Source organism: Trachemys scripta, chromosome 24 (genome assembly GCF_013100865.1).
Source record: "Trachemys scripta elegans isolate TJP31775 chromosome 24, CAS_Tse_1.0, whole genome shotgun sequence".
NCBI classification, from domain to species: Eukaryota; Metazoa; Chordata; order Testudines; family Emydidae; genus Trachemys; species Trachemys scripta.
The window spans coordinates 7947301-7974301 of NC_048321.1; the positions used below are offsets into that span (position 1 = coordinate 7947301).

Here is a 27001-nt window from a genome sequence, read left to right on the forward strand (position 1 = left end):
GGACATTGTCAGGTGAAATTGGGCCCCAAATTTAAGCTTTGCCAACCACCAGCTGTTAAAGAAGCTCAGGCCAATAGAAATATTTCCACCAATGTTATTTAATTCCAACTGGTGGGAGTTTTTAAAAAACACAGATCAACATTTCCTTGCAGCAATTGCAACCCAAACATCACAGCCTTAGCCGGCAATATGAGTGAAACTGACCAGACACAGACGTCAACATAACTCCTCTCATTTCAAATATGTGAGAGGTACAAAATGTAAACAGTGAAAAGGAAATTAGTCATTTAAAACTCAGTTGTTTTTAATATTCTCAGGGGTTCTTTGCAACATAGGCAAGGAAATTAGATTTCTTGGAAAAAACAACTGATGTTAATTTGCCAGTGTACTTTAAGCCCTGAGAGAAATCTTCGCATATTTCCCTCTTGTCCTGCTGCTTAAGTGCATGAAAGCTGAGCCACCTATTTAGAAAAGTGCTAGACATCAGCCAGGCGAGGATATCTGAGCTCTAATTTGGGATCCGTTTGAGTGTCAGTGGGCCTGATACTGACCTCACATCAGTGTCAGCTAAGAGACAATGCTGTGAGGATCGATTGTGTAAACGGAGTGTGAGCGAGAGCAGAATCAGGCCCATTAAACCAACTGCAATTCTCAGCTTTTTTGTTGCCCTCTGTGCCAAACCCTGACTTTCCATTTCACTCCAGCCTAAATGAAGGAAAGAACAATGAAAAACAAATAATGACTGCCCGTTGGACTCCAGGCTTTGATCATCTGCACAAGAAGGAAGACATTGTGGTTGCTAAATCTCATTGCACTGGGCCAGGGGGTGTCTCCGAAGCATCGGCTGTCAGCCTACAGACAGGGTTAGTTTTAACACAGATTGCATACCTGTTGCCTCCGTAGGGAGGGCTGTATTTGTACCACATGTATTAACAGCTGCCTGCCACAGGAGTTTGCAAAAGAGGGTTTGGGATCAGTGCAGGAACGCCAGGGAAGAGCCCTGTTAACTGCAGTCCAGGAAGGAGCGTCCAATGCCTCTCATGACACGTCAGACTGCATTCCAGGCCGTGAATCTCCTCGTTCTGACAGCGGAATTCCAACCCTGGCTTGGATGTCACTGGCAAGCATCTTCCAAACAGTTTTTGGATAACGGGGACCTCCACGTGCTGACTCTTTTTTAAAGAGGAGGAAAAACATAAACTAAGTTGCCAACGCTCTTGATCAAGGAGCTGTAACGCTGGACACAGAACCGCAGCTCTGGGTTCAGAGCAGCAAACCCAGGGCTTCTATAGAGGGAGAATATCTACCCCGGCTGCTGTGCGTATGTCTCCACAAGTATGCCGGGAGCTTTCCAGGTCTTGGTGATCTTCCATCCTGCAAGCATGACACGAGCAGCCCAAGAACGCAGAGAAAGGATACTTTGAAAAAAAAATAGGAATCCAAACTGATTTATTGGAACACCTTTTGTTTCATCTGGGGACAGGGGAAGATCTGGGGAGGGGAAGGGGTCAAGCGTGAGGAGCAAGTTTTGATGAGAACAGGCACGTTGTACTGTTTCGAACACTGTAAATAATAATAAAAAGAAATCACCACCGCCCCACCCTGAAGCGTGCCTTCACATCATGCTCTTCCTGTACTGAGACTGTGAGATCTGTTTGGGTTTAGGGTCCGACGGCTGCAGTTCTAACTGTTTGTACAGGTCCCTTAGCTCTTTAATCTCCTGTAACACCTTCTTGGCCTGGCTCCAGGTGGAGGAGGCCTCGCCCAGCAACCTCTGCGTCTCCTGCAAGATGCTTTCAGAGTCCGACTTGGAAGAGGAAGAGGTGGTGGTGGCAGCAGCAGCGAAATCTTTTGTCTTTCGCTTCCCTTCCCCATAGCCCTTCACCTCCGCCAGCAGTTCCTGAGTTTTTTCCAGTTTCAGTGCAACCAGTTCCTGTATCCGGGCCAGCTGCTCGGGCTCCCCCGAAGCAAACTGAGCCTCCAGCCCCTTCCTCAGCACTGCCCGGTGCGCAGAAGAGTCCCGGCGAGACAAAATCTCCTCCATGGAGGCACATTTGTTCTTTTCCGAGTGCGAGAGCTTTTTGGGGACCTGCGGGGTGTACATGGTCCCTTTCTCGAAGGCGTCATTGCGTTTCCCAGTTTTGTCCCATGAGATCGCCTCCCGTCTTGGCAGGCTCACTGACCGGCCTTTCTCCGAGGACTTGATGTTCTCCGAATCCGACCGGCGCCGTCCGGCAGCGAGGTGTGCCACGGACTTATCCAGATCTACCCGGAAGCTCTCTTCACAGGTCCCGTGGTCCTCGGGAGAGGCGTCTTCCTCTTGGATGAGGTCCAGTGTCAGCATGCCATCCGACGTTGAGGTAGATGCCTGCAGAGCGTGGAGAGAAAGGCGGGAACTGTGAGCAGATGGATGCAGAGGCCGCCCACCCATTACTTTGAGCGTCACAGCAACAATGGCACTAATCAACCTCTCTGTGCATTTCTAATGAGCCCATCTAGCCCATCCCTGCCAGCGTGGAAACAGGCACCAGGAGGAATGGTGTTGGGTGCGGGGGTAGACTAGTGGCTGAGGCGCAGGACACCTGGGTCCAGTTCCCAGCTCAGACACATCCTCCTCCTGTGACCTTGGGCAAGTCTTTTAATCCACCCCATGCCTCAGTTTCCCACCTGTAAGGCACTTCTGAACTAGGAACTAGAATAAGACATGCCTTTTCAGTTCACACAGGCCAGGAAACAGCCATCAGTCCTCATCAACCCGGGTTGCATTTCAACCCAGAGATAAAAGACTCTGTATCTTCTTCCATCCATTTCAAAATAAATAAATATATAAGGGATTGCTAACGTCGTAGATGATCTATCTGAACTTGTGCCCGGGGTTTAGCCTACGTACCACAGCCATCAAGTGTCCCCGTGTCGGAGGCCGTCTGGAGTGCTGGATTTTCGCTCTGTCGCGGGTCGGATGGGCGAGGTAGCTGTCCTCCTCAACAGTCACCTGCAAGGACAATAAAGGTCATCAAGCATCCCAGTGCCTGAGAAATGCAAACCACAAGCCATCACTCCCTGCCTCTGTAACAGGAGCCGGGTCGATAATTCCTGGTGCATCATTTATTTAACCAGTTTTGTCTTTCCATCTGCGATCTGTCCACGAGCTGATGGCAACATTTTCCAATGTTGCCACTGTACAGAAAAATTTGCTCATTTCTTCAGGGAGGAACTCTCGGCTGGCAGATTGTTTGAATTGCAAACTGCAAATCCGACAGTCAAACATACAGTTTGCAGGTCAGCCCTGGCAAATATGCCAGCTAATAAAAAAACCAGCTTTGCATTATGAAATGCACCAGCGAAACCCAAGAGCTCTAATGTTCGCCGAACACCATTTGAATCAAAACTTGCTTTGAAGTGGAATCAATTATTTGGGACGGACAAAAGAATTCCACTGGCGGTAACTCATCCGAACCTTCCAGACACTGGCAAAGATTCATGTGATGTGCTGTCTGCTCTTGAAAGGCGTTTGCAGACCGCTAACTGGTAGAGCTTTAGGTGGAGCCAAAGGCAAGAGAATTATGAGACTCTAACCACTTATCTGAGGTTTTTATACTGCCACCCATCACCGTATTATCTGACCAGCTTCAGTGTAAAACAATTCACAATAGGGAAGTCCCTAGACTTGAATTATGGGTGAATGTGGGCTGGATTGATCACAGGGCATCACACCTAGGTGAGGTCGGCAAGGGTAAAACCACCTGCTAGACTATTAAACCATTTCGAGGCCCTCCTTTGAATTGCAGACCCCATATCTGCCATGGCAAGCCATATGCAAGAGCATTGCTTTCCCAGACTGAGAGCTGCTTGTACCAGTTTAGATAAAGGTGCAATTTTATGCCGATGTAGTTAAACAGATGCCACTTTGCGTGTGGACACTCCTATCAATTTTAAACCTGGTTTGCATCAGTTTTGCTTGTGCTGGTAAATGTAGGCCTTATTTGCATGGCGAAGTTGGACCAATACATCTTTGCTTTTTCCAGCAGAAACTCCCTCGCATCCTCACACAAACAACCTTGTTTGGGTTCATCCCGCACTTTAGTTCACAATAATTCAGCCACTTTGGAAGTGACCGTATTCTAACAGGAGTGAGATCATATCCCCATGCTGGCCTATGCCCCTACAGTTCATCTTCCTGCTGCTATCGCACAGCGCGTTGGTGAACAGCTGGATTGGCCTGTCCGGTTACCTGTGCGCACACCACGCCTACAAGTGCAAGCTGAATGGAGACAGCCAGATTTAAAATGATACAAGTGCACTGTGAGGTGATGAGTCACCCCTGAACTCCACAAGGGGATGAGTCATTCCTGTGTTAGACTGCAGCCAATCCCCAAGCTGGGAGCCGGTCAGGTGACTCTCAAGGCGGGTATATAAACCTCACAGGAGAAAGAGCAGCTCAGTATGCCCAACGTAGCTTCGTGGCTTGGAATCGTCCCGTGCCGGAGAGAAGTGACAGACTTCATGGGCCTTAGCCTGCTCCAGCCCAGCTCCCAGCTCTACTCTTACCTTGTTCCCACCCTGCTCTTGACTTCTGATTCCAGCTCTGACCCCCGGGCCCGACTGCCACCGCTCCAACCTCTAGGCCTGACCCATTCTCGCCTCAGTCTCTGACATGCATCCACATAGGGCTTTTCACTGGCTTAAAAACCAGCCTGAGTTAACCTGGTGCAACTTCTGGGTGCAGGCAAGGCCTTGCTCAGGGCCTCATTCTCATCTTCACCCCATTGCATCACACTTGCCATGGGAAGGGACCTTAAATGGGGAGGTGGGAGGGATGGGGCGGAGGACGCTACTCTCCGGGTAGTTAAAAATACAAGGCCCAAATTCCTCCTTGGCTATTAGCTAGGGCCTGCGCAGACACTTATCTAGAGCCAGTCCCTGCCCCGAGGAGCTCACAGTCTAAACGGACAAGACAGACAATAGGGTGGATTCCTGTGCACTTTAGTGAGGGCAAGATGGGCCTCGCATCTCGTCTGTTGTCCAGGTGACCCCCTGGGTGCTTTATGGGGCTACGTCTCAGGAGGCTGTTCTCCCGGGATAGCCAGCCCCTAGGAGTTGCCCGCGGCATATGGACGTCATGCAGCACGGCATGTAATCACTGCTGGCTTATTACGCGCTAGATGGTCACAGAGTGTCCGCCAGAGCCAGCGTGGCAATCGCCGATCCCCCCCACGCGCCGATTGCCATTAGCCAAAGCCCAGCGGCTTTGCACCATTGGGTCTGAGGCTGAGAAAGAGGGATGTGCTTGCGCCGGGGTCGGAAGCGCGGGGGGGGGGGCCTTTCCCACCACGGGTTCGTCTACACAGCCAACGGCAGCTCGCAGCAGCCAGGATCACAGCAGAGCTCATGCTACTGTACTAAGAATAGTGGTGCAGACTGTGCTGGTAAGTTGTGGCTCGTGCTCTGAAGCCCACCCCAGGCTTCACAGCCCGAGCCACAACCTCTACACAGCTATTTTTAGCGGTCTGCTGGCCCAGGCTGGGGGACCGGCTGCTGTGCAGACGTACCGTAGGCAGGAGCGCTGAAGCCAAAGGCTTCACTGAAGATTAAGGCTGAGATGACGGAGCTGGGGCCCAGCCCCGAGAGAACTTCTCACCTCATCTAAGATGCGGTTTTTGGCTCGGGTGATGGCGGAGTTGAGGGCGTTGATCCAGGACTCTTTCTCCTCCGGACTGACGGCCAGGAAGATCAGATTTGGTGCCTAGGAGAGAGGGAATTCATGTCAGCGCTGTGTGCAGCGCCTGAGCGTCGGCTCGGTCCCCGGCCACAGTGAAGCCACCAAGAAAAGGGTGTGGGAATATGCGCAAAGCCCGGATTCTCCGCTAACGCAAACCAGCGGAGCTCCACCCAGGACACGATTTAGGGTAGCAGAGAACCAGACTGGGGGGGTCTGTTTTATTTCTCGGGAAGACGCACACCCAACCAGCCAACCCACGTCTGCCACTAACAGCTGAAATGTTTCCACTCTCGCTAAATGGTTCAGTTATTGGTGAAGGGTCTGGTCCACGTTGAGACAATCCCAAATGCTTTGCCTGTCCCTTCTTTAGACTACATAAGAATGGCCATACTGAGTCAGACCAAAGGTCCATCTAGCCCAGTATCCTGTCTTCCGACAGTGGCTAGTGCCAGGTGCTTTAGAGGGAATGAACAGAACAGGTAATCATCAAGTGATCCATCCCCTGTCGCTCATTCCCAGCTTCTGGCAAACAGAGGCTACGGACACCATCCCTGCTCATCCTGGCTGGACCTATCCTCCATGTATTTATCCAGTTCTTTTTTGAACCCTGTTGTAGTCTTGGCCTTCACAACCTCTCACTCCAAGGATCTGGAGTTAAATGATTGGCTTATTTAATTATAGAGGCCAGAGGCCTGGTTCTGCTGCCATTACAAGTCAATGGCAAAAACTCCCTGGCCATCACTCATCACTGCAGGGTCTACTGCCTCCAACAGATGGAGGTTCATAGGTCTTAAAGCCAGAAGGGACCATTGTGATGATCTAGGCTGACCCTCTGGCCAGAGAATTCCTCTCAGGGATCCCTGTGCCCAGTCCAATAATTTAGGGATGGGGGGCGGGGGAGACACTAGATCTTGGAGAAAGGCAAAAGAGGGGATTGGGCTGTTGACTCATGCTGCCATAGTCAATACAGCCTGGTCTCTTGGTGAAGGTGAGCACCAGCTGCGTAGGAAGTTGTACCGTGTTTCCAGGCTGTTTGGAGTGTGCTAGCGTGAATTTGCTGTGGTTCTTTTTGCTTCTGCTTTTGGACTTCCTGAGCTCTTCGCATTTCTCATAATCACTCAGGTCAAACACTTCCTGGATGTTTTTTTCATCTTTGACCTACGAAGCAAAAAGTAGCAACTGTCAGTGGCAGGCCACAGCCGACAAAGGTCTTCCGCTCCAGGCTGGCTACCGGTAGGATGGCTTTGCTAGAACCACTCAGGGTTTATACATTTATAGCATGTGTGGTGTAACTCTCTGTGTGTGCTTAGAATTGTTTTCTGTTGTTGGAGCTGCACTGCATAGCTACAGAGCCCCACGCCCGATGCTAGAACACTGTCTGTAGTCCACCCAGTACTGATGTCAGAGTAGTATACTCATTTATTTTTGAGGGCACCTTCCAGTGGCACACTTTGGAGTTAGGTGTCCACCTACCCTTTTAGAGGAAGGGTGTGGTTAGAACACTAGCCCGGCAGCTAAGAGATCTGGGTTCAAATCCGTGATTTGCTGCTGGCTTCCTGTGTAACCCTGGGCAAGTCACTTTGTCTGCCTCAGTTTCTCCTCTGTATAATAGCACTCTATCTCGGGGAGTTGGGGGGTTGTGAGGATCACTATATTAAAGATTGTGAGGGCTGCTCAGGTCCTACAGTGATGCGGGGTCATATAACTATCTCAGGGACCTGATTCCCATCGAAGGTCAAATTCTATCTAACCGTCCTTTGCAACTTTGAAAACCTGCTCCTTTGATTTCTACCCTAGTCTGGGATTTTCAAAGTCAATCTGCCTTGTGCGTCTCTATTTAGACCCTTATGAAAATCTCCTCCTTAATTCCTGGGGGATTTCAGGGGGGGGGGCACAGCCCCCAACTTCCTTAGCCCCCTGGAAATCACAGCCTGAGCGCTAGGCACTGTTACAATTTTTAAAAGTCATACACACAATGAAATGAACAATGTAAATTGCAACATGTGCTGTAAGGAACCTGTTAATGACCCCCCCATGGGCTTAGTGCTCATGGCCAGTGTTTCCTAATATAGTGGTGGGTATGGGATTCCTCAGTGTTTCATAGAATATCAAGGTTGGAAGGGACCTCAGAAGATCTAGTCCAACCCCCTGCTCAAAGCAGGCCTAATCCCCAGACAGATTTTTGCCCCAGATCCTTAAATCACCCCCTCAAGGATTGAACTCACAATGCTGGGTTTAGCAGGCCAATGCTCAAACCACTGAGCTATCCCTCCCCCCCACAACTTCTTCTGGCAGTGGTGGGATCCCCATGTGAGACAGCTTGGGCATGGCTTCCACAACACCAATGGAAATCACCAGCAGAGGTAGCTGCTCAGCTCTGAAAATCGAGCTCCTCGGGAGTCTTAAACTGGGCCTTCAAAATCAGGGCCCCCTCCCGGACCATAAGTCCCAAGAACCCCCTTCCCCGTCCAAGAGAACCAAACCTTTCGCCCCGTCTTGCGAGATGAATAAGATCCCACTGCTTGGCTTGCGGGGTGGGTTTGCAGAGAGCTCTGTGCCACGCAGCGGGTTACACACACCCCACGGTGGCCATTATCTGCAGACAAACGTGTCAGAAAAAGCTACAGTTCTCCCTTGGACTCTCACAACTGTTCACATCCCCTCCCTGGCTAACACCCCTCCCCACCACTTGTGCATTGGACCAGACAGCGGGCATAGGCTGGAGGAAAGAATATATCTAGTTCTGTGTTGAAAAACGTGGCTTTGGTCTTGTTTCCCTGCCTCGAAAATCAACTCCAAGTGGTGCCAAAACACTGCACACGATCTGCTGAGCTAAAATTCAGGCACACTCCACCTTCCGTATCGTTTTTACACCAGTGTCCCCCTGTTGACCCCGCCAAACCCGACTGCGCCACACCAGCATCAGCAAGGGGCGCTTCATCTTTGTGCACGCGCTTGTGTCCCTTTGTGTGTGCGTGTGCAGGCGTGCGCCGGAGCGTCTGGAAGCGAGTGGGCGTGTGTCTCTAGATTAGCAGATGCAATCGCATTAGCTCTCAGTGCCTTTTGGAAGATGGCACAACAAAAGTTCTGGAGGATAAAGATTAGCACTTTCTATTTTTAACCTGGCTGTATTATGACAGCATGCACCGCCAGCTGATTCAGGAGCCAGTCCCACGTTTCTGATATGGCAAAGAAGCCACATCCCCTGTTGCTGAGCCTCATCCATCATGAAGAGGTGATCAGGAAAACACCATCAAAGCACAAAACTTCAGGGCACAGGCTACAGCAGCCTGGAACCCAGACAATTACTGGCGGACATGGACTGCTAGCCTAGCTCATCGGCCGCTTCAACACACAGTATGTTTATGCAACCCCTTCAGAAGAGAAGGCATTTTCAGGGCCTGATTCTCATTTATACTACGGCCCCTTTATGCAGCCTCCACCTGACCTATGCACCTATATGACCCCCATTATCACAGACTCTAATGTATTTATCTCCACAGCCCTCCGGGGGGGGCAGGGTGGTGCTATTATCCCCATGGTACAGACGGGGACACTGAGGCACAGAGCGAGGGAGTGACTTGCCCAAGGTCACAGAGGACGTAGGTGCTAGAGTAGGGCCTAGGCTAGTTCCGTAACGACTGGGCCACCCTTCCAGTGCAAAGGGCCCGTAATGTGGGTATAACTGTAATTTACATCCACTGTAAGGGCTTTATGGAAGAGGGGACACCTGGAGTGGAGCAGGGGCTGTGAATCAGCCCGTGCATTCCTCCCCAGGGGGATTCCCGACCACCCAGATGGATACATTGGGTTGGGGGCTGGGGAAAGGGTTTGGCCTCTTGCATACAACAGGGCCTGAGTCCTGGGCCTCCAGGCTTCATCTAATCTGAGCCTGCCCTCATTATAGGATGGGATTTTCAAAGGAGCCTATTTGAGTTAGGCGCCCAGCTCCCACTGATTGTCAGCAGGAGCAGAATTGGGCCCTACAAGCAATCATGGGGCTTTGTAATGGAGTTTGAGCAAAGATTGTCATGGAAACCATGTAACTATCTATCTATCCATACATGAACAAGGCAGTATATAAATAAAACCCAACTGTGGGCTAGATCCCATAGTCTGTGCACCGTAGAGGTTTTATGTACTGCCAGTATCTTCCGAAACGCCGTCTCTTTTGAGGGATCCAGTTGATCGCTGCCCTGTTCACTTGCGATGGGCATAGAGACCTTCCCTGCTGTCACAGTCCAGCCAACAAATTACTCCTAATTCCAGATGTCAGCTCATTTAGGACCATGGGACTTCACTGACCCATAATTCCTTTATGGATGCAAGAGCTCGCCCCATCGCTGCCAAGTTTGCCACCTGTCATGGGTGATCGAGAAAGCGCATCTCAGATGGCTTGCTTCTGGCACGGATTAACGCCTACAAAGTTCTAGAGAACTCAAGTGCACAACAGGCCCAAACCAAGACCCTGGATTCAGCCACCCTTCTGGGGAGGTTAAAAGTCAAACATGGGACTGGATTCACGGTTTGCAAATGGCCCCTGTCTTGCTGATGAGTTGAACAAACACCTCAATATCAGGGCACCCCTGAAGCTTAGCACATTGAAATCCAGATTCAGCCAATCTTTACAGAGAATGCCTCACAGTGTATCACTAGAGTAGACAGTGGCATGAATAACTGTAATACACAGCAGAAACTGTCAAACTGTGGTGGTTGGCTTAATCCGGCTCCCTTTTACAGGGCCGGTGCCCCTTGTCCCCCCCCCCCCGGCGCCCCCCCCCCCCCGGGGCCCCCCCCCCCCCCCGCGGCAGCTTCCCCCTCCTCTGCCCTGAGTCCCCCTCTCCCCCCCGCGGCAGCTTCCCCCCCACGGGGAGCCGTGCGGCAGCTCCCCACCCCAGCTCACCTCTGCTCCGCCTCCTCCCCGAGCACGCCGCCCCCGCTCTAATTCTCCTCCCCACCCAGGCTTGCGGCGCCAAACAGCTGATTGGCGATGCAAGCCTAGGAGGCGGGAGAAGTGGAGTGGCGACCGCACGCTCGGGGAGGGGGCGTAGGAACGATGTAAAAAAAAAAATTGGGGGCACCGCTTTTTCGCGCCCCCAAATCTTGGCGCCCTAGGCAACCGCCTAGTTTGCCTTAATGGTAGCACCGGCCCTGCCCTTTTATAATACAGTCCTCAATGACATGATCACTGTCTTCAGTTCCGTGATCACTGACTGGTTTTCCCTCAGGACCCCGGCCTCAGTCAGCGCACAGAATGGAGGAGGCTCACTTAATGAGCAGCAAGTCAATAGTTTGTTTTCTGCTGGTTACTTGCGCCCGTTGCTCCAGCTCGATGCCCAGGGCCTGGTTCTCATTTATACAAGGCTCTGGCAGTGGAAAGGGGACGTAAGCTGAGTGGATCTGTGATTTACGTCCATGTGAAGGTGGCTTTGTGCTGCCAGAGTGGTGTGAAGGGGATGTGGTGGCACTGAGAAATCCGGTCCCTTCGCAGTGACACACTTTTCACACCTGTGACATGGTTTTCACAAGCCGCCAAAGGTGCCCAAAGCCTCGGATCACAACAGGACTTAACAGCTGATCCCTCCCACCTCCCTGCTGCCTCGAGATGGAGCGAGAGAAATAAGCAGAGAAGCAAAAGTGGATGTGGATTCAGTGAGCAAACTGCAAGGCCAAAGAGAGACGCTGACAGGGAACCATCCACTTAGGTATTTCAAAGGTACCAGCCGGCCACCTCTGCCCCACGTGGGAAAGTCAGACTGACACAAAAAAAGGGGCAAGTGGGTGGAAATGTATCACGCCCATGAGTCCTCAGCCGCATTTCAGAGCAGAGAACACTGACAAATACACCCTCCTCTGAAATGAATCACCTGAAACAATCACCCTCAGCAAAGCCCGACTTATCAAATCCCAGTGAACTGAGTGTCCCAGTTGTCTGCAGTTTGGTTCTGTCCCTTAGAGCTGCCACCGCCTTTGCCTGAGAACCTCCCGGTCTGCAGCCAGCACAATCGCTTGAATGCCAAATAGTTCACAAGGCTGGCTAGCTATCGCCTTAAAGACGGGGCTCCAGGCATATAGCCTCTTCTGAGCCAGGGTGTCTCTCTCCACTTTGCACCATTCCATTCAGTACGGTGTTTCTGGCGTGATCAGCTCGCCCCACCATTCAGGCCGACCCTCGGTTTCTCCAGATTCCCAGTGCTCCCTGAGACGTCCAGATGAAGAGGGTTATAGGGGATATGCCCAATTCTCTTCTTGTGTAAACTGGAGCCGTTCCACTGATTTGGATGGACCGCCAATGACCCCAGCAGAGAACCTGACCCTGTGTCTTTTCAGATAGTCAAACAACATACATTTATTTGGAAGAACATTTCAGGCTGCCTAGAGGACCTAGGAAGGATGCCGCCGAAGAGGCTTAATGAAATACCGCGGCTTTGGTTGTGGAATCTCCATCTCTGGAGATATTTAAGAGTAGGTTAGATAAATGTCTATCAGGGATGGTCTAGAGAGTATTTGGTCCTGCCATGCGGGCAGGGGATTGGACTCGATGACCTCTCGAGGTCTTAGAATCTATGAATCTATTCCTACCAGGGAATGAAGTGCAATTTCTCCTTCAGCTCGAGTGATCTGTAAGGAGAACAGCGAGGAGCGGAATAATGCTCTTGGGGATGACCCAACCCAGCTAATCTCTCCGGAGTAAACCCCAAACTCAGAATGTGCATTAGGATTGTTCGATTTTTTTTTCCCCTCAGTTGAAAGAGTTTGAGGCTCAGATTTTCAAAAGTGAGTAGTGATTTTGGGGACCTCTTTTCTGGGGGGCCCGAACCTGAAACCCCCTTAAAGGGGCCTGATTTGCAGAGTGCTGAGTCCCCGTGCCGGGGGCAGATCGTCAGCTGCTGGAAACTGTCATAATTGCTAATGGAATTAAAGTGTCTCAAGTTGGGCACCCAAAGTCACTAGCCACTTAATTCTTTTGCGAGAAACAAAATAGAAGGTAAAAAAACATGGTGATTTATGATTAGCATAATTCTAATCTATATTCTTTGTACTACTCTAATCGTGTACCCAGATAAACACCCATGATCTAATCTCTCTATCTAATCTGAACTGCTTCCTTCAAAGGCTGTAAAACAAGGAAGGCTGTCCCTGGGGATTGGGAATGGGAGATGCAGCCTTTCTCCTTTAGCATTTTGTCTTCGAATTTTGCCCCATTCAGTTGCTGTGTATTGGCTTATGTGAAATGAGTTTGGTTGGGTCTCAGCCCAGGTCCTAGGAGGTAATGCCACCATGAGAATCAGCCTGACTCTCTCCAGGCAAGGATGCAAATGGAGATCGAGCTTCCCCCTCCCTCTCCCGGGCAGGGGTGAGACACGTAGCCAAGGCAGGTTGGGGAGGACGCTTACCCTGCTGCTATATTTGGTCTGCTGAGGCCTTAGGTCCCCAGTGCTATCGACTGGGCATGTTTCATCGCACTAAGATCCACTGCCATCCATGCCACTTCACTGAAGCCAATGGATTTGCACAGGTTTCCCTTCAACTGGTAGCTCTTTGGGGCAGGGACGGTCTTTGTGCTCTGGGTTTGTACAGCACCGTGCCCAGCGGTGTCCTGGCTAATGACTGGGGCTCCTAGCCACGACCACAACACATGCATCCAAAGAATTGGGTATTCACCCACGAAAGCTCATGCTCCAATATGTCTGTTAGTCTATAAGGTGCCACAGGACTCTTTGCTGCTTTTAGCGACATCAGGGGACAGTAACTTGTTGTGTCAAAGGGGCAGTATTAACTTGTTTGTATTGGGATATAAAGATGTATCTCAGAGGGAGTATCTTTGTCTGGCTTAAGGAAGGAATGGAAAGTCCTGCCGTTCACTGAGCTGGTCCATTGTTACAGGCATACACGTAGTAATGGTCCAGTTGAGTCTGTGGGATACTAGTACCGTGCTTTGTCGATAATAAACCTGGCTGGGTGCCTTCGTCCCTTAACGGATCTTGTGGTCATTGGATGGTTCGCTCAAGGTCTGCCATGCCAGTTGTCTGCGCAGGGCTGGGGCAGCACACAGAGGGAACACACGCACGCAGCCAAACATCTATCAACATCTTACCACACCCATCACAGGTCTGACATCTGGGCTGTAAATGCTCTGTCACCTCATGCAAGTCACTTCACCTTTCTGTGTGTCAGTTTCCCCATCTGTCTCATGGGAAGAATAATACTAGCTCTCCTTTGTAAAGTGCTGTGAGATCTGCTGATGGAAAGTGCTCGATGAGATGTTGGGATTCTTATTAGAGTGCGCCTGGTCCTTGATTGGAGTCCCTGGTTCTTAAAGCTAAAACTCAATGCATTGAGATGATGGTGATTTTATTATAATAGCCACTGGGAGTCCCAGCCATAGGCCAGGACCCCGGTACTGGGACCTGTACAAACACAGAACAAAAGATGGCTCCTGCCACACAGAGATGAGAATAGAATTCACTGGTAGCAAGGCGAGAGGCTTCCCCGCTTCTCCTTTTAGCTTCGGAAAACAGCTTAAGTAGCTAAGGATTTTCTTTTCCTTTGCCAAGCAGATCCAATTAGGTGGACAGAGAGGTAGCCAGTGTAGACAATGCGGTGATGAAATGACCTAATGAAGAGCGATGTTATCCTTACAGCAGCTGGGCCATTAATCCAAGTTTGCAGTACCTGTAAGTTTGATCCTCAGTTGTCTGACGTGCGAATGCACTATGCATCTATAGGGACCTATCAAATTCACAATCGTGAAAAACTTGTCATGAACCGTGAAATCTGGGTTTTGTGTACTTTTACCCTATACTATACCGATTTCACAGGGGAGACCAGCGTTTTTCAAATTGGGGATCCAAAAAGAGGGTTGCGGGAGGGGGGTGTCACAGGGTTATTGTAGTGGGGTCGCAGTATTACCACCCTTACTTCTGCGCTGCCTTCAGAGCTGGGAAGCCGGAGAGCGGCGGCTGCTGGCCAGGCACCCAGCTCCGAAGGCAGCACCCCCCCAGCAGCTGTGCAGAAGTAAGGGTGGCAATACCATACCAGGCCATCCTTACTGCTGCCTTCAGAGCTGGATCAGGACCCCTCGAGTTACAACACCGTGACATTTCAGATTTGAAATAATGAAATTTATGATTTTTAAAATCCTATGACCACGAAATTGACCAAAATGGACAGTGAATTTGGTAGGACCCTATGCATTTAGCTACCCGCCCACCTGCTAGCAGAGGATAACCAGAAAAAATTACATGAATAATTATAGTCCATAGCTCTCATCTGGCACTTTCCATTAGTAGATCTCAAAGTGCCTGAACAAGGAGGTTGATATAAAAGATCTGCTCTAGGAATTATTTTGGGGAAGTTCTATGGCATGTGTTATACATGAGATCTGATGAGATTATCACAATGGCCTTGGAATCTGTGATAGCATCAGATAGGGAAACTGAGGCAGAGAGACTTGCCCACTGTCACCCAGCAGTCCAGTGGCAGAGCCAGGAATAGAACCAGGAGCCCTGAGTCCCAGTTTAGTGCCCTGTCACATAGGGCAAACTGCCTCCCTGAATGATTTAAGTTACCCTATACACATAGCGAGACTACAGGATATCTTTAGAACAGAAGACTAAGCTTCATATTTATCTGGTACTTTGGGTCCCAGATGTTCCCCCGACACTGAAATGTAGGCCCCTCTCAGTGGAATATGTGAGCTGTTTAATACCATGCAACAGTTTGGGGCAGGAAGTGAAATGAATACTGTCACCATTCGAAACTCCAGGGGGAATATAGGAAGGCAGAATGTAAACCCCTTGACTTACAGTTTGGCTAGGACACACCAGCGCTTGTGAAAAATGCCCTACTAACTACAGTGACCCCAGGGATATGGGATGCCACATGCCCAGGGTTTTTCACATCTTTTCCAAAAGACAGCAGGTCTGAAAGAAGCCCAGTGCCTCTTTAGATTTACATATCCCTGATAAAGGCCTACAGAACAAGTGGGACAGAGAAAGTAGATCACATGCTTCAATTGACCCTTTCTGATAAGACCAAGGAGCTGCTCAGTGCAACCAAAAGGCAACCCTGCTGGAAACTGATCAAAGGAATTTTTTTTAACAAAATCCAAAATTTTCCTTTGGAACCCTCAGCCACATGATATAAGTGAGTTCAAGAGCTTAGTAGTCCTCTAAAAAGTCTCTTTGCTAATGAGAAATCCAGAGTTCCATTAGCTCAGGAATTCCTGGGTACATGGTGCCACAGTGACCCTAGGCATGTCATTTAATTTCTTCATGCCTCAGTTCCACCATCTGTACAATGGGGAGAATGACACTGCCCTACCTCTCAGGGGGCTGTGAAAGAGAATGCTGCATCCAGTGGAAACTCCACAGGGGATTCAAGAAGGCAGGATACAGCCCCTTGAAAGACAGTTTGCCTCAGATCACCACATCGGATCCATTCCCGCTTGGGAGTGCTCAAGTGCTCCTGTCCCTACGAAAAACCCTCTTACTTCAGAGCACGATCCAGCCACTCCTTTAAGGGGGGCAGGAAGAAACTTCCCAGAGCAGAAGGGCCATTATTCCATAACTGCCCACTGCAGGTGGCATAGGCCCCTTCCTCTGAAGCAGCTGGTGCTGGCCACTGTTGGAGACATAGTACGGGGTGGCTGGTCCTTCACTGCAGGGCCCAGCCTCACCTGTGACTGATCCGTTACCTCCCAGCGGAGACAGATCACGCTGCTCAGATGAGGAGAGCCACAAGAAGTAAGGGGGTTCTGAGGACAGCCTGCTGTGCTCTGCTGGGGGAGGAATACCTTTGTTTTGTTGTTACTTTGTGAATTTTCCCTTTGGAAAATCAAACTGCGCCCTGAGGGAAGGGTCTGAACAGACTGTAGGGGTGGTATCAGTCAGTGCTTAATTTGTAATGAAAGAGGTGCCCGGGCTATGAACTGCCAAGCCTAGAGGTGCCAGCCCTGGCAAGCCCCGGCACAAATTAAACACTGAAATCAGCCCTTACAGACCAGCATCTGCGCTAGGCTAAACAGCTAGGAGCTCTTTGCTGACAGAGCATTCCCTAGGTGCATGTTTTAGGGCTGTGAAGTGCGAGCATCATGCAGTTGGAGGCTCTGAATATCTTGCGTCCTTCCCTGTCCCCTCCTCTCCCAGTCCCACTTGTCCCTTGGCTTGGCTATTTTTCTTTCTTGCACATTCCTTGTCAGCAAAGGTCATTTCCAAGATCAAACTCAGCCCAGCAGGGCATTTGCAAAGACCCATGTCAGCAGCAGGGAGAGAGGAATTTTTTCAGACCCACCTATGCTAGGGTTCCCCGTGGCATCCCACACTGTAGCAGCCCAGAAAGTGAATGGCTCAGGGAACTGGGAATGGGATTTTGGTTGGGGTCCTTGGTTCCCATCTGGTCCTGGTTGGGAGGGGCCGGCAATCACTCCTATCTAATATCTGTTGGGTGAAATGAGTTGGTGGGTCTCGGCTTAGTGCACAGGTCACACAGGGTATGTCTATGCTTCGAGCTGGGGGTGTGATTCTCATCTCAAGCAGGCCTACTCGCACCAGAAACAGAGTGGTGGAGAAGGGGCAGGACGGGCTAAGTGCCTAGCATCTGGGATGGGGACCGATTCAGGATGGCTACCTCTTCCCACCGCGGCAGCTAGCCCGGGGGTGTCTCCTCCAGCAGGAAATCACACCTTCAGCTTGAAGCGCAGACGTGCCCAAATGCATCGCTGTCAGGCCCCCCCCTTCCCCCCGTGCGGGCCGTCCCCGCAGAAAGCCCAAGGGGCGAATGGGGAAGCTTGCGCCCTTCCTCTGTGCATACAAAGGGATTCCTTCTCCAAGGGATCAAGTTGGCACCTTTCATAAGCACTGAAATAACAAATAAGAGCGAGGGCTGGGGGTGGGGGACTGTTCCATGAATGGAACATCCACTAACGACTCTTACGATGATGAGGATTTATATTATAGGAGCTTCTAGAGAGCCCCGCCGAGGCGCAGGCACCAATGTGCTGGGGGCTGCACAGAGACATAGGACCAGATCCTTAAAGGGATTTAGGCACCTAAAGATGGAGCCAGGTGCCTAAATCCCTTTAAAAATCTGGTCTGGGAGAGTTTACAATCTAAGTAGACAAGACTGACAAAGGGGAAAGTAAGGCACAGACATAACTTGCCCAAGGTCAGGAAGGGAGCTGAGAATAGAACCTAGAGCTTCTGAGTCCTCCTATAGTGATGGCGTCCCTATCCACTAGGCAGCGTTGCCACCCGAGCTGTGATAGATGGGATACTGCACATACCATCCTGCCCTAAACTGGCATCTGGTGGAGAGCGTCCCCCCCTTATCCCCTAACGGCAAATCCGCATCTCCTTGGTGCAGCTACCACACAGGGCAAGATTCTGTGCCCTCCCTCTACTGGAGCACAGCACAGCTCTCACACTCCAGGGGAAGGCGAGGGCTTCAAGTCGCCTTTGCTGGCCCCTGACCCTGGGCTGCTCTGGGGATCGGAGAGTCCCCCCCCACTCCCTGGGAACCTGCCTGAGTTACAGCAGGCTCTGCCATACGAGCCGCGGTGCTGCATCCCTCCTCCCCACCCCCGTGCCAGGGTGTGTGATGGAGTCCTGTGCCGGGCCTGCCCTGGTGGAATCCTCGCCCGGTCAGATCGGGGGCGTTTAGGGCACTGAAGTCCAGATCAGGCCCTTGTCAGCAGAGCAGTGAGTCCACACGTGCTAATTCGGTTTGCCGCTAGCAGGTGGTATTTTGCTGAAATCATCACTCATGCGTTATTAAAACTCCGGCAGCGGGTCAGATCCTCCCCATTCCTCACACACACACATCCCGCATTCCACACCCTTCTCATTTCCTCCCACTGCGCCCTGAGCACTGCAGCGTCAGCCCTATAGCGCAGCGGGAGATAATATCCCCAGCTGGGCACAGGGAGACAGGGATCTAACTACCTGGCCCAGGCCTTGTTGGGCAGAAACTTGGGACAAGGAAGCAAAAAACCTGTTCTCAAAGGCTGCTGAGGGGAACTCTTCTGATTATCATCAAGTGAACTAAATCTAGAGGGCCTGGCAGTCATCTACACTTGAGACAGACATGAGGGAAACTGAGGCACAGAGCAGGGACGCGGTTTGCTTAAGATCACCCAGCAGGTCAGCAGCAGAGGCTGGAAGGGAACCCAGGTCTCCAGAGGCCCTGCCCTTATCAATGAGGCCGCACTGACTCCTAGCTTAGAGCTCCCCTCTTGTAGGAGGAGGAGTCGTGGAGGGCTTGCTAACACCGTACTGGCTGTGGACAGAGCAGCCTTCGGGCCGGTCCCTTTCGCCAGCAAATGAAAGATATTTGTGCAGACTCGTGCTCCCGTGATTGCTGCTCCATGCAACCTACGTGAGCGGGGACGCCAGCTGCCGCTTCCACCAGGATGATGCCATGCTGTCTGCAGTCCTGCCCTGAATAGGACATGGTGCCCCCTCCCCGAGATTCTACGCCAGCCCTCGCTCCCAGATCTGCCACTCAGGTCTCCTGCATCCTCCCCACCAATGCTGGGGCCTGGGACCACCATGACACAGCATCGACTAATGCAAAGTGACTTATCAGACTCTAAAGTGACCCATCAGGCGTCCCTTAGGGCAAGAACAAGGCTCTGCCATGCACTTCTACCCTGGGCCGCTCTCGGCATGTCCCCTCTGTGGGGAAGTCCCATACATTTTCCCGCTCTGAGGACTTTTTGAGCAGCAGCATTAGGGCAGAGACAGGACTTCAGAGTAGCAAACCCAAAGGAAACTCTTTGCTGAGCAGGTTAGGTACATAGGCTGAGATCTCAGTGCTTCTCCTGGGTTCTCCAGCCCTGTCCCTAGGGAGGAGACGGGAGGGTGGGAGGTTTAGACAGTATAGAGTGTGGGATCTGCTGCAGAGGGCACAGCAGAGGGGCTGATGGAGGGGAAGGGACTAGACTCTGAGAATGGCGAGGTGGCGGGGAGGGAGTTGGATAAGGAATAGTCCAGGAGGGGGGAACAGTTCCCAGCCCCTGTGCTAACTACCCATCAGGGCTGCCCTCAGCCACGCGGGTCCAGAGGACTTGGTGGGGGAGTGGAAGGTGGGCCATTCAGAACTGTCACACCCGTACACACTCACACGACAGCGCCACCTCTAACACCTTCCAATGCACAACGTGCACGGACACGTCTGCCATGCACGTGCCAACACGTGAGCACGCATGCACGCTACAAGGCACACTCACGCCACGCTCGAGGAGACACGCCACCACTCCCACAACGGGCACATTCTGCCAAACACATGCAACAAGCCCACTCCTCACAAGCAGCAAGCGCCACCACGCACACACAGTGCACAGAGTCAACACACGCTACCCCACAGGGGCTGCGGAGTGCCAGTTAAAGAGCACAGCTGCAACCCCACGTGCCAGGTCACACCACCACTCACTCAGGTTTGGCCCGGCCACCCCACTGTCCTGAGTGGGCCGGGCCAAACCTGAGCAGCGTTGCAACCTAGTGCTTCAAAGTGGATCGGGCTCTGGCCCGGATGGGCTCCCCAGCTCCGTGGCCTGTGCTGTTCCAAACACACACACAAGCAGCACCACCACGTACACAAACAACACAACACACACCTCCCAGGCAGCACACGCAGCTCACCAGCGTTCAGACCTGCTGCAGCAAACGCTAGCCAAGAGCCCAGCCAACTTTTCGAGGGCTCTTGTGCTCACCGAGGCGAAGCTTTCATTAGCGGCTTCAGGAAGCCCACCAGAAAAGCACTTCCTCATTAACATCTTGTTAGCACAGAGTCCATTCTTGACGGCCGTGGGCTTCCTGGCAGGAAGTGGTAGGAGCCCAGCTGTGTGCTGTGTTAGTCTGACTGTTATTCCCGAGTGTAAATCAATAACAAAGCAGTGCTAGAAAGAAGAGAACAATGACCAGAAATGTGGGTTTGGGGAGGGGGATAGGGGAAAGGAATGCAAAATGCCTTGCTGCTTACCAGAAATCAACTCCGACCAGCCTGTGTTTTATTATTGGGAACTTTCTGGCCACTGATCAAATGCAAAATAACAAAGGTTTTGCATAGTTTATGGGACCGATTTGCAGCAATGGCTAAAGATTTGTGTGTTAGGTCGAGGCAATCGGATACACAAAGCCTTCGGCCCCTGCTAGCGTTTGGTGCGCCGATGAACCAGCAAAAGGCGCGTGGCTTTATTAATGGGGGCACTAGAGGCAGAGCAGGCCAGAGAAGTCTTGCACAGATTCCATACAAGAGTGGGGATCAAACTTACATTAAGACTGTTCACATTTCTTATTGACAGAACTCAATACTCTAGGACCAGGGGTTTCAACCCACAATGGGGGCCGGATTTCAGAAGAGCCCAGCTCCGATGTGGGCCCCTAAATAATAATCCCTTGTCCTTACCCAGCACTTTTCCTCAGGAGATGTCACAGCCATTTACAAAGAAGGTGAGTGTCATTCTCCCCATTTTACAGAAATTGACAGGCAACATCAAGGTTAATTTCCTAGTTAATATGAGATTTAAGAGCAAGAGGCCCAGGTCCTCGGCTGGTGCAAATCCACATAGCTGCCTTTGATGGAGCGATGCCAATTTACACCGGCTGAGGAGCTGTTACTGTAACAGACCCTGGAGTCTAGTCTCCCATCAGCCTATGCTCTCTCTCTACTACCCAGGGATGTGAGACTGAGATTTTACCCCAATGTCTAGGCAACCTCCACAAACTATCCCTGTTCACATCTCCTTGAGGGGCCTGCTCTTCCGATCCCTCCTCAGCTGCATCGTCCCCCTTCCCCTCACCAGGAGTGTTGTCAGTGGAAAGCTATCTCAACTCAGCAGGAAAGCACAGCAGTGGCTCCATTTCCTCCATTGAGCGTAATCTGGTGTGTGAAAAAAACAGAAGAGGCTGCGTTCTGTTCTGCTCGACCAACGCAGATTTATTAACCTATTTGTAGGTGCTGCAGGCGCCTGCTTCCATGAAAGCGAGCGTGCACAGGATGGCCAGGGAGGAGATGAATGGGGAACTGGCTACGGGCCTGCTGCTTGGAGCGGGAGGAAATGCTAGCTATCAACGTCCTCCCATCCGTTCTTGTGAGTTCGCATTTGTGCTCATGAATGTCCAGAGATCCAAAGGCCAACCGCGGCCAAAAGAGAGCAAACAGCGGGGTCAGATCCTAAACGGCACAAGATCTGGTTTAAAAAGAGTGTTATACCTAGAAGTGCAGAGAGAAACCATTTTACGCACATGCAACGCACCACCCACAACGCACCACATGCACACAGGCAGAACACACAGATGTTGCTTGTTTGTCCGCAGAATGTCACATGAGGGAGAACTGCTCCACCCCACACATGTTCATTCATATGTTGAGACTCACAGAGACATATCCCATCTGCACATGTGCCCATTCTTCATTCATGCAAACACACACACACGTTCACAGAGACAAATTATTCATTTTGATGCTGACATACACAGCAGATGTTACCCCTTTAAGACACATATATCCACAAACACGTTATTCTTCCAGGTAGACACATACGTGTTCTCTAATGTGCATTATTCATACCCAAATGCACACAGTCTTCCATGCACATGTTCGTTCACACACATTGCTTCTTGTGACACACGCCTTGTTGTTCCCTACCATTGGATACATGCCTGGTCACCGACACGGATACACATTACTCATTTAGAAACTGGCACTCACATGACTGTTCACATGCAGACATATTGCTCATTTAAACACCTGCTCAGGATACACCAATACTATGGTGATGGGTGATGAATAGATGTTTTACTTCTCCTTACATACATGTTCACTGACACAGACACACATGCTATTCACCGAGACATTGACACAAACATGTGAGTTCTCAGACAGACGCGCAAGTTACTCCGCTATGCTCAGGGATTTGTATGGCCCCCCGTGGCAGAGTCTTGCGCCTGTCTACTACACAAAGACATGGACGGGAGCCGCCTGCCAACAGCTCCTCATCCCCTTCTTAGAGCCTGCCCCTTAGCTCCTCAAAGAAGAGGAAAGTAGCTCCGAGTGTCAGTCATTCTAAACCCAACCCCATCCAGTGCTACTATTCCTGGGCCCGGGCTACTCAGATGTCGATGCCAGAGGCCGGACAGGGCCTTTACATTAATCCTTGACCAATCCGGCAGTAGGTCGCTAACCAGAAGGTCCGTCTGTTTGCCCCCAGTGCTCAGGGGCATGCACGGGATGGGGGAAGTTGGAAGCGGGGAACGCTGCCTGCCCTGGAAGATCTAGACACAGGGTAAAACCCAGAGCCCATTGCAATCAATGGGCGTGGGGAAGGGGGATCCCTCTCCCACACAGTGGGCTCACAGACAGGACAGCTGCCACAAAGCTCACAAGAACAAGGCTGTGCACTGGGGCCTCTCAGCTCCTGGCTATTTCAGTCTCCCACTGCAGACTCAGGAAGGTTATGCAATATGGGTTACATTCAGGTCACCCCTGGGGAGGCTTCTTCCTCCCACACCAGGGCTAGCATGCTAGGGTGAAACCCTGGCCCCAGGGAAGGCCACGGGGGGCTTGCCATTAGTTTCGAAAGAGCCAGGATTTCACCAGACATTTCTGATCCCGCACAACCCGATGGGCAAGCCCTCCCCAGCTCCCCGTCCTCGCCCCTGAATCATGGCTTTCTGCCCTCTTGCCTGGAAATGCACAAACTCAGCTCCACCACAGACGGCTACAAATGAGGATCTTCGTGGGCAGGCCCGGTGATGTTACCGCAGCTGCTCCGAGAATCATAAAGCGTCCTGCCAGCGCCATTAAACATCTGCCTGGGTGTTTCCGCATAATCCCTGCAGCTCGCTGTAAATTTACCATTATTATTGTCTGCCTATAATACAAGCTATTCCCAACCCCTGCCTACCTGCACCGATGGAATGGCTCACGGTATTCGGGTGGAGCAAACAGCGCCCCTTGGCCTATGGGCAGCAAAGTGAATTTCTCGTCTAGGCCCTGATTCAGGAAAACACGGAAGCACGTGCTGAAATTCCATCCAAGTCAACTGGAGTTGAAGAAGTTGATAAAAGTTAAGCGTGTGGTTATGTGCTTTCCCGAACCAGGGCCCCCGTGCAGAAGAGCAGTTAACATGCAATGGTAGGATACTGGGCAGTGAATAAGGAAACATTCTCCCAACCATTTAATGCAATGATCTATCTACGTCTCCATATCTGTATATCTATCTGTCTGTCTATACAGCATACGATTAGTATCAGTCTTTCCATCTACAGTATCTTGCTACAGTAGCTAATCTACCTCTCTGTTTATTTTCTCAGTGTCTATGCATTTCTAATGTGCTGATCCCCTAGTTCCCAGGCATAATTTAGTTTCCAAGGAATAAGCCCCAGCCATGCCCTGTTTCTGTGGCCATTGAGAGCACATTTGGAGTGAGTTGTGAAAAGCTGATAGATGGGAAGCCCAGACCAGGCTCCCCGCAGTTTGTTCTCCAATCATCTCTCCATTGCAATAAACTCCGATCCATACATGCTCTGCCATGCTCAATGATGTCATTAGCCTCTTTGCCAAAGGATCCTTCTCCCTCTGGGCCCCGTTGTTTCTCTTGCTCTTTATTCGAGAACCTGGGTGATGTTACCCGACATGCAGGCAGCGGGACCTTCCCTTGGCCGTACCCGCATGAGTAAGAGCTGCTGGTGTGAGCCGTGCTGCGGGATGGGGCCGAGGGCATAGGGACTGGAACTAGGGGTGCAGGAGATGCTTTTGCACCCCTGGCTTGAAGTGGATTTCATCCTATACAGGGTTTACAGTTTTGTTCAATAGCTCTCAGCACCCCCACTATACAAATTGTTCCAGCTCCCCTAGCTGAGGGATTTGGTTGTTTATGTACATCCTGGCCTATCTCTCCATCCTCATTCACACCTGTAACCCCAGTCTGGACACCGACACCCTCCTCGCTTCTTGTACACGGTGCACCAAGATTTTGTTGTGAAAGATCCATCTGCTTTAAAACAAACAAACAAAAACCCCAGTTGGGTGGATTTACCGATCCCAACATCTGTGAAACAGGGAAGGGACGAGCCACCCCCTGCTAGACCAGGACAGTCACAGACTGCAATGCCTGTGCTCAGAAAGCCACATCCAATTCAATCCAATACATTAAACCCCAAACCCTCAAACTCTTTCAACTGAGATAGGGGCGCTTTGTCCACCCTCTGCGCTAACAGGATGTCAAAGCAGTGGTTAAACTTTCCTTCTGCCCCTTGCTTTGGAAAAACAACTGAGTGATAAGGGACTGGGCTTGGAACCTAAAACCCCAACTTGTAAATCGGTCGGTCTGGCATCCTAGCCCCGCTGTTTTTTCCATTTGGAAAACGATCAGGGCGTGAGGCTGCAAACCAGGCCATTGTGGAACTCGATAACGGAGGGCAGACATCAGGAAATACGTGACTATGGGGAAAGGAGAGATGAACAGCTTAACATTTGCCAAGCAAATCGTTTCATGTATCGGCGCTGGAAAAATGTCTCCCCGCCAGTCCTCTGTGGGAGACTCCGGGGCACCGTTGTGGGGGTTGTTGTTGTTAGAATCGACACACAAACCCAGCCCAGGTCTCGTTTGAACTGACAATGCAGAGCCAGACAGTGAAAAGAGAATTCCCCATAGAAACTTTCCAGCTAGCAAATTACAAGATGGTTAATAAACACCATGGATGGAGACTCCCGGGTTTCGAAGGGGTGTTGGATAAACACTTTGGCTGCTCAATTTGCTTTAGAAAGGCAAAGGGAGGATGGGGGGGTGGGGGAGGAGAGGCAAATTAAACAAATCCTACCTCTTTCTCTGAGATATAAAGCTGATCTCCCTTCAAAACCACATAACGGTTTTTCCAGATTTCCCTAAAAATGCCTTTCCCGCAAAATTTCCGAACCCAGCCGACCTTCTCTGGCTGCATGGATTGCTGGTTTCCATCCTGTGGCCCCTGACACAAAGGGAGGGGAAGGAAGAGAGAGAAAAGGGATTATTAGAGGGTTTATTCCCCTATCCTTCATCCTGCCTTTTTCTCCAAGTTTGTCCCCTCCTCACCCCCACCTTGCCCACTCTCCACCAATGCTGAGACTTAGGTACTTTGCCAGTTTCACTCTGCAGAGATTCCCCCACTGCAGACACGAAGCAAAATTAATAATACTACCCAAGGCATGGAGCGAAAATCACAAGCTCTATCTCATTCTGTGCATGAGACAAGAACGGCTGTGATGTTGCATCCATCTCAACCAACATGCATTTGCTCCCGCGGAGGGAGGAATTCCAACTAATTGATTTTTTACTGCAGTGCAAATTGCATATTTGAGCCTTTGATTAAGAATTTATTCCTGGGGGCGAAATGCAAGTGCAGGTTTTTATTTGTCATCTCTGGAAAGGCACTCAGATAAATCCATAGGTACACTACACAGAGACTCTCCATATAGGGGACACAGGGAGATACACAATGTCTGTTATGTGTGTTTCATGCCTTCCTTGCAATCAAAATGAAAACCGCATGATCCTACATCCTTTTTTACACTACCCAACAGGACTGGATTTCCTGGCAAATTCAAGTCGAGGAAGAGACTGAGAAACTGGAGAGAGAGAAAGAAAGAAGGGGTGGGTCGGGGTTTTTGTTGTTGTTGTTTAGTTTCCTTTTTTCTTTTTGCAAAGAGGGGTGGGAGGAAGTCTCAACCGAACAATAAAGAAACACCCCCTCCCCAATACCCCACAACCCCTCACCCCGAAGAAGAAGCCGTTTCAACTCACCCTTTTTGCAGAATTATTTTTTTTCATCATTCCTTAGTGTGATCAGGCTGGAGGGGAGAGGGGGAGGGGTTTGGGGTGGGGGGGATCAGAGAGCAGCTCCTGACAGCAATGAGGCTGGATTGGATGTGTCTGTTCTTGGGTGGTGGGGGGAGGGTATATGGGAGATGCACAGGGTACCTCCTCCCTCTCTCTCTCTCTCCTCGCCCTTTGTAGCGCACAGAAGCTCTCCAGTTACACTCCAGAGCAGCACACACACACCTCCATGGCCAGGCACATGGGTTTGCACTAAAGGGCTGATTCGGACCCCACAGCTCCATCTATAGCCAGGCGAGTGTGACGTCCCCGAGTTCAGAATAAAGGGCGAATCACAGCCCACAAAGGGGTTTCTTCTTTGTTTCTGACTCACTGCTGGCTTGGAGGGGGGCGTGGGAGCTTTGGGCAGGGCTGGGAATTGTCAGATGTCCCAGGCGAGCGAGACACAGGGCACCGCTCAGCGT

The 27001-nt window shown here is 51.0% G+C and overlaps 1 protein-coding gene across 1 annotated transcript; it reads right to left on the bottom strand.

The window, feature by feature from the left end:
* Window positions 1-279: 279 nt before the first annotated feature.
* Window positions 280-26784, bottom strand: PLEKHO1 (pleckstrin homology domain containing O1). The gene is made up of 6 exons (XM_034756433.1): window positions 26505-26784; window positions 25546-25692; window positions 6737-6877; window positions 5639-5743; window positions 2891-2992; window positions 280-2368 (listed from the first exon to the last, which is right to left on the bottom strand). Exons 1-6 carry the CDS (start codon window positions 26532-26534, stop codon window positions 1616-1618), a joined length of 1278 nt encoding a protein of 425 aa, XP_034612324.1. The 5' UTR covers window positions 26535-26784; the 3' UTR covers window positions 280-1615.
* Between the last annotated feature and the right edge of the window lie 217 nt (window positions 26785-27001).

Coding starts and splice junctions, on each gene's coding strand:
- PLEKHO1 (XM_034756433.1), bottom strand. CDS start 26,534: ATGATGAAAAAAAATAATTCTGCAAAAAGG. Junction 25,693..26,504: donor AAAATAATTCTGCAAAAAGG/GTGAGTTGAAAC, acceptor CCTTTGTGTCAG/GGGCCACAGGATGGAAACCA. Junction 2,369..2,890: donor GGGGACACTTGATGGCTGTG/GTACGTAGGCTA, acceptor CACGCTCTGCAG/GCATCTACCTCAACGTCGGA.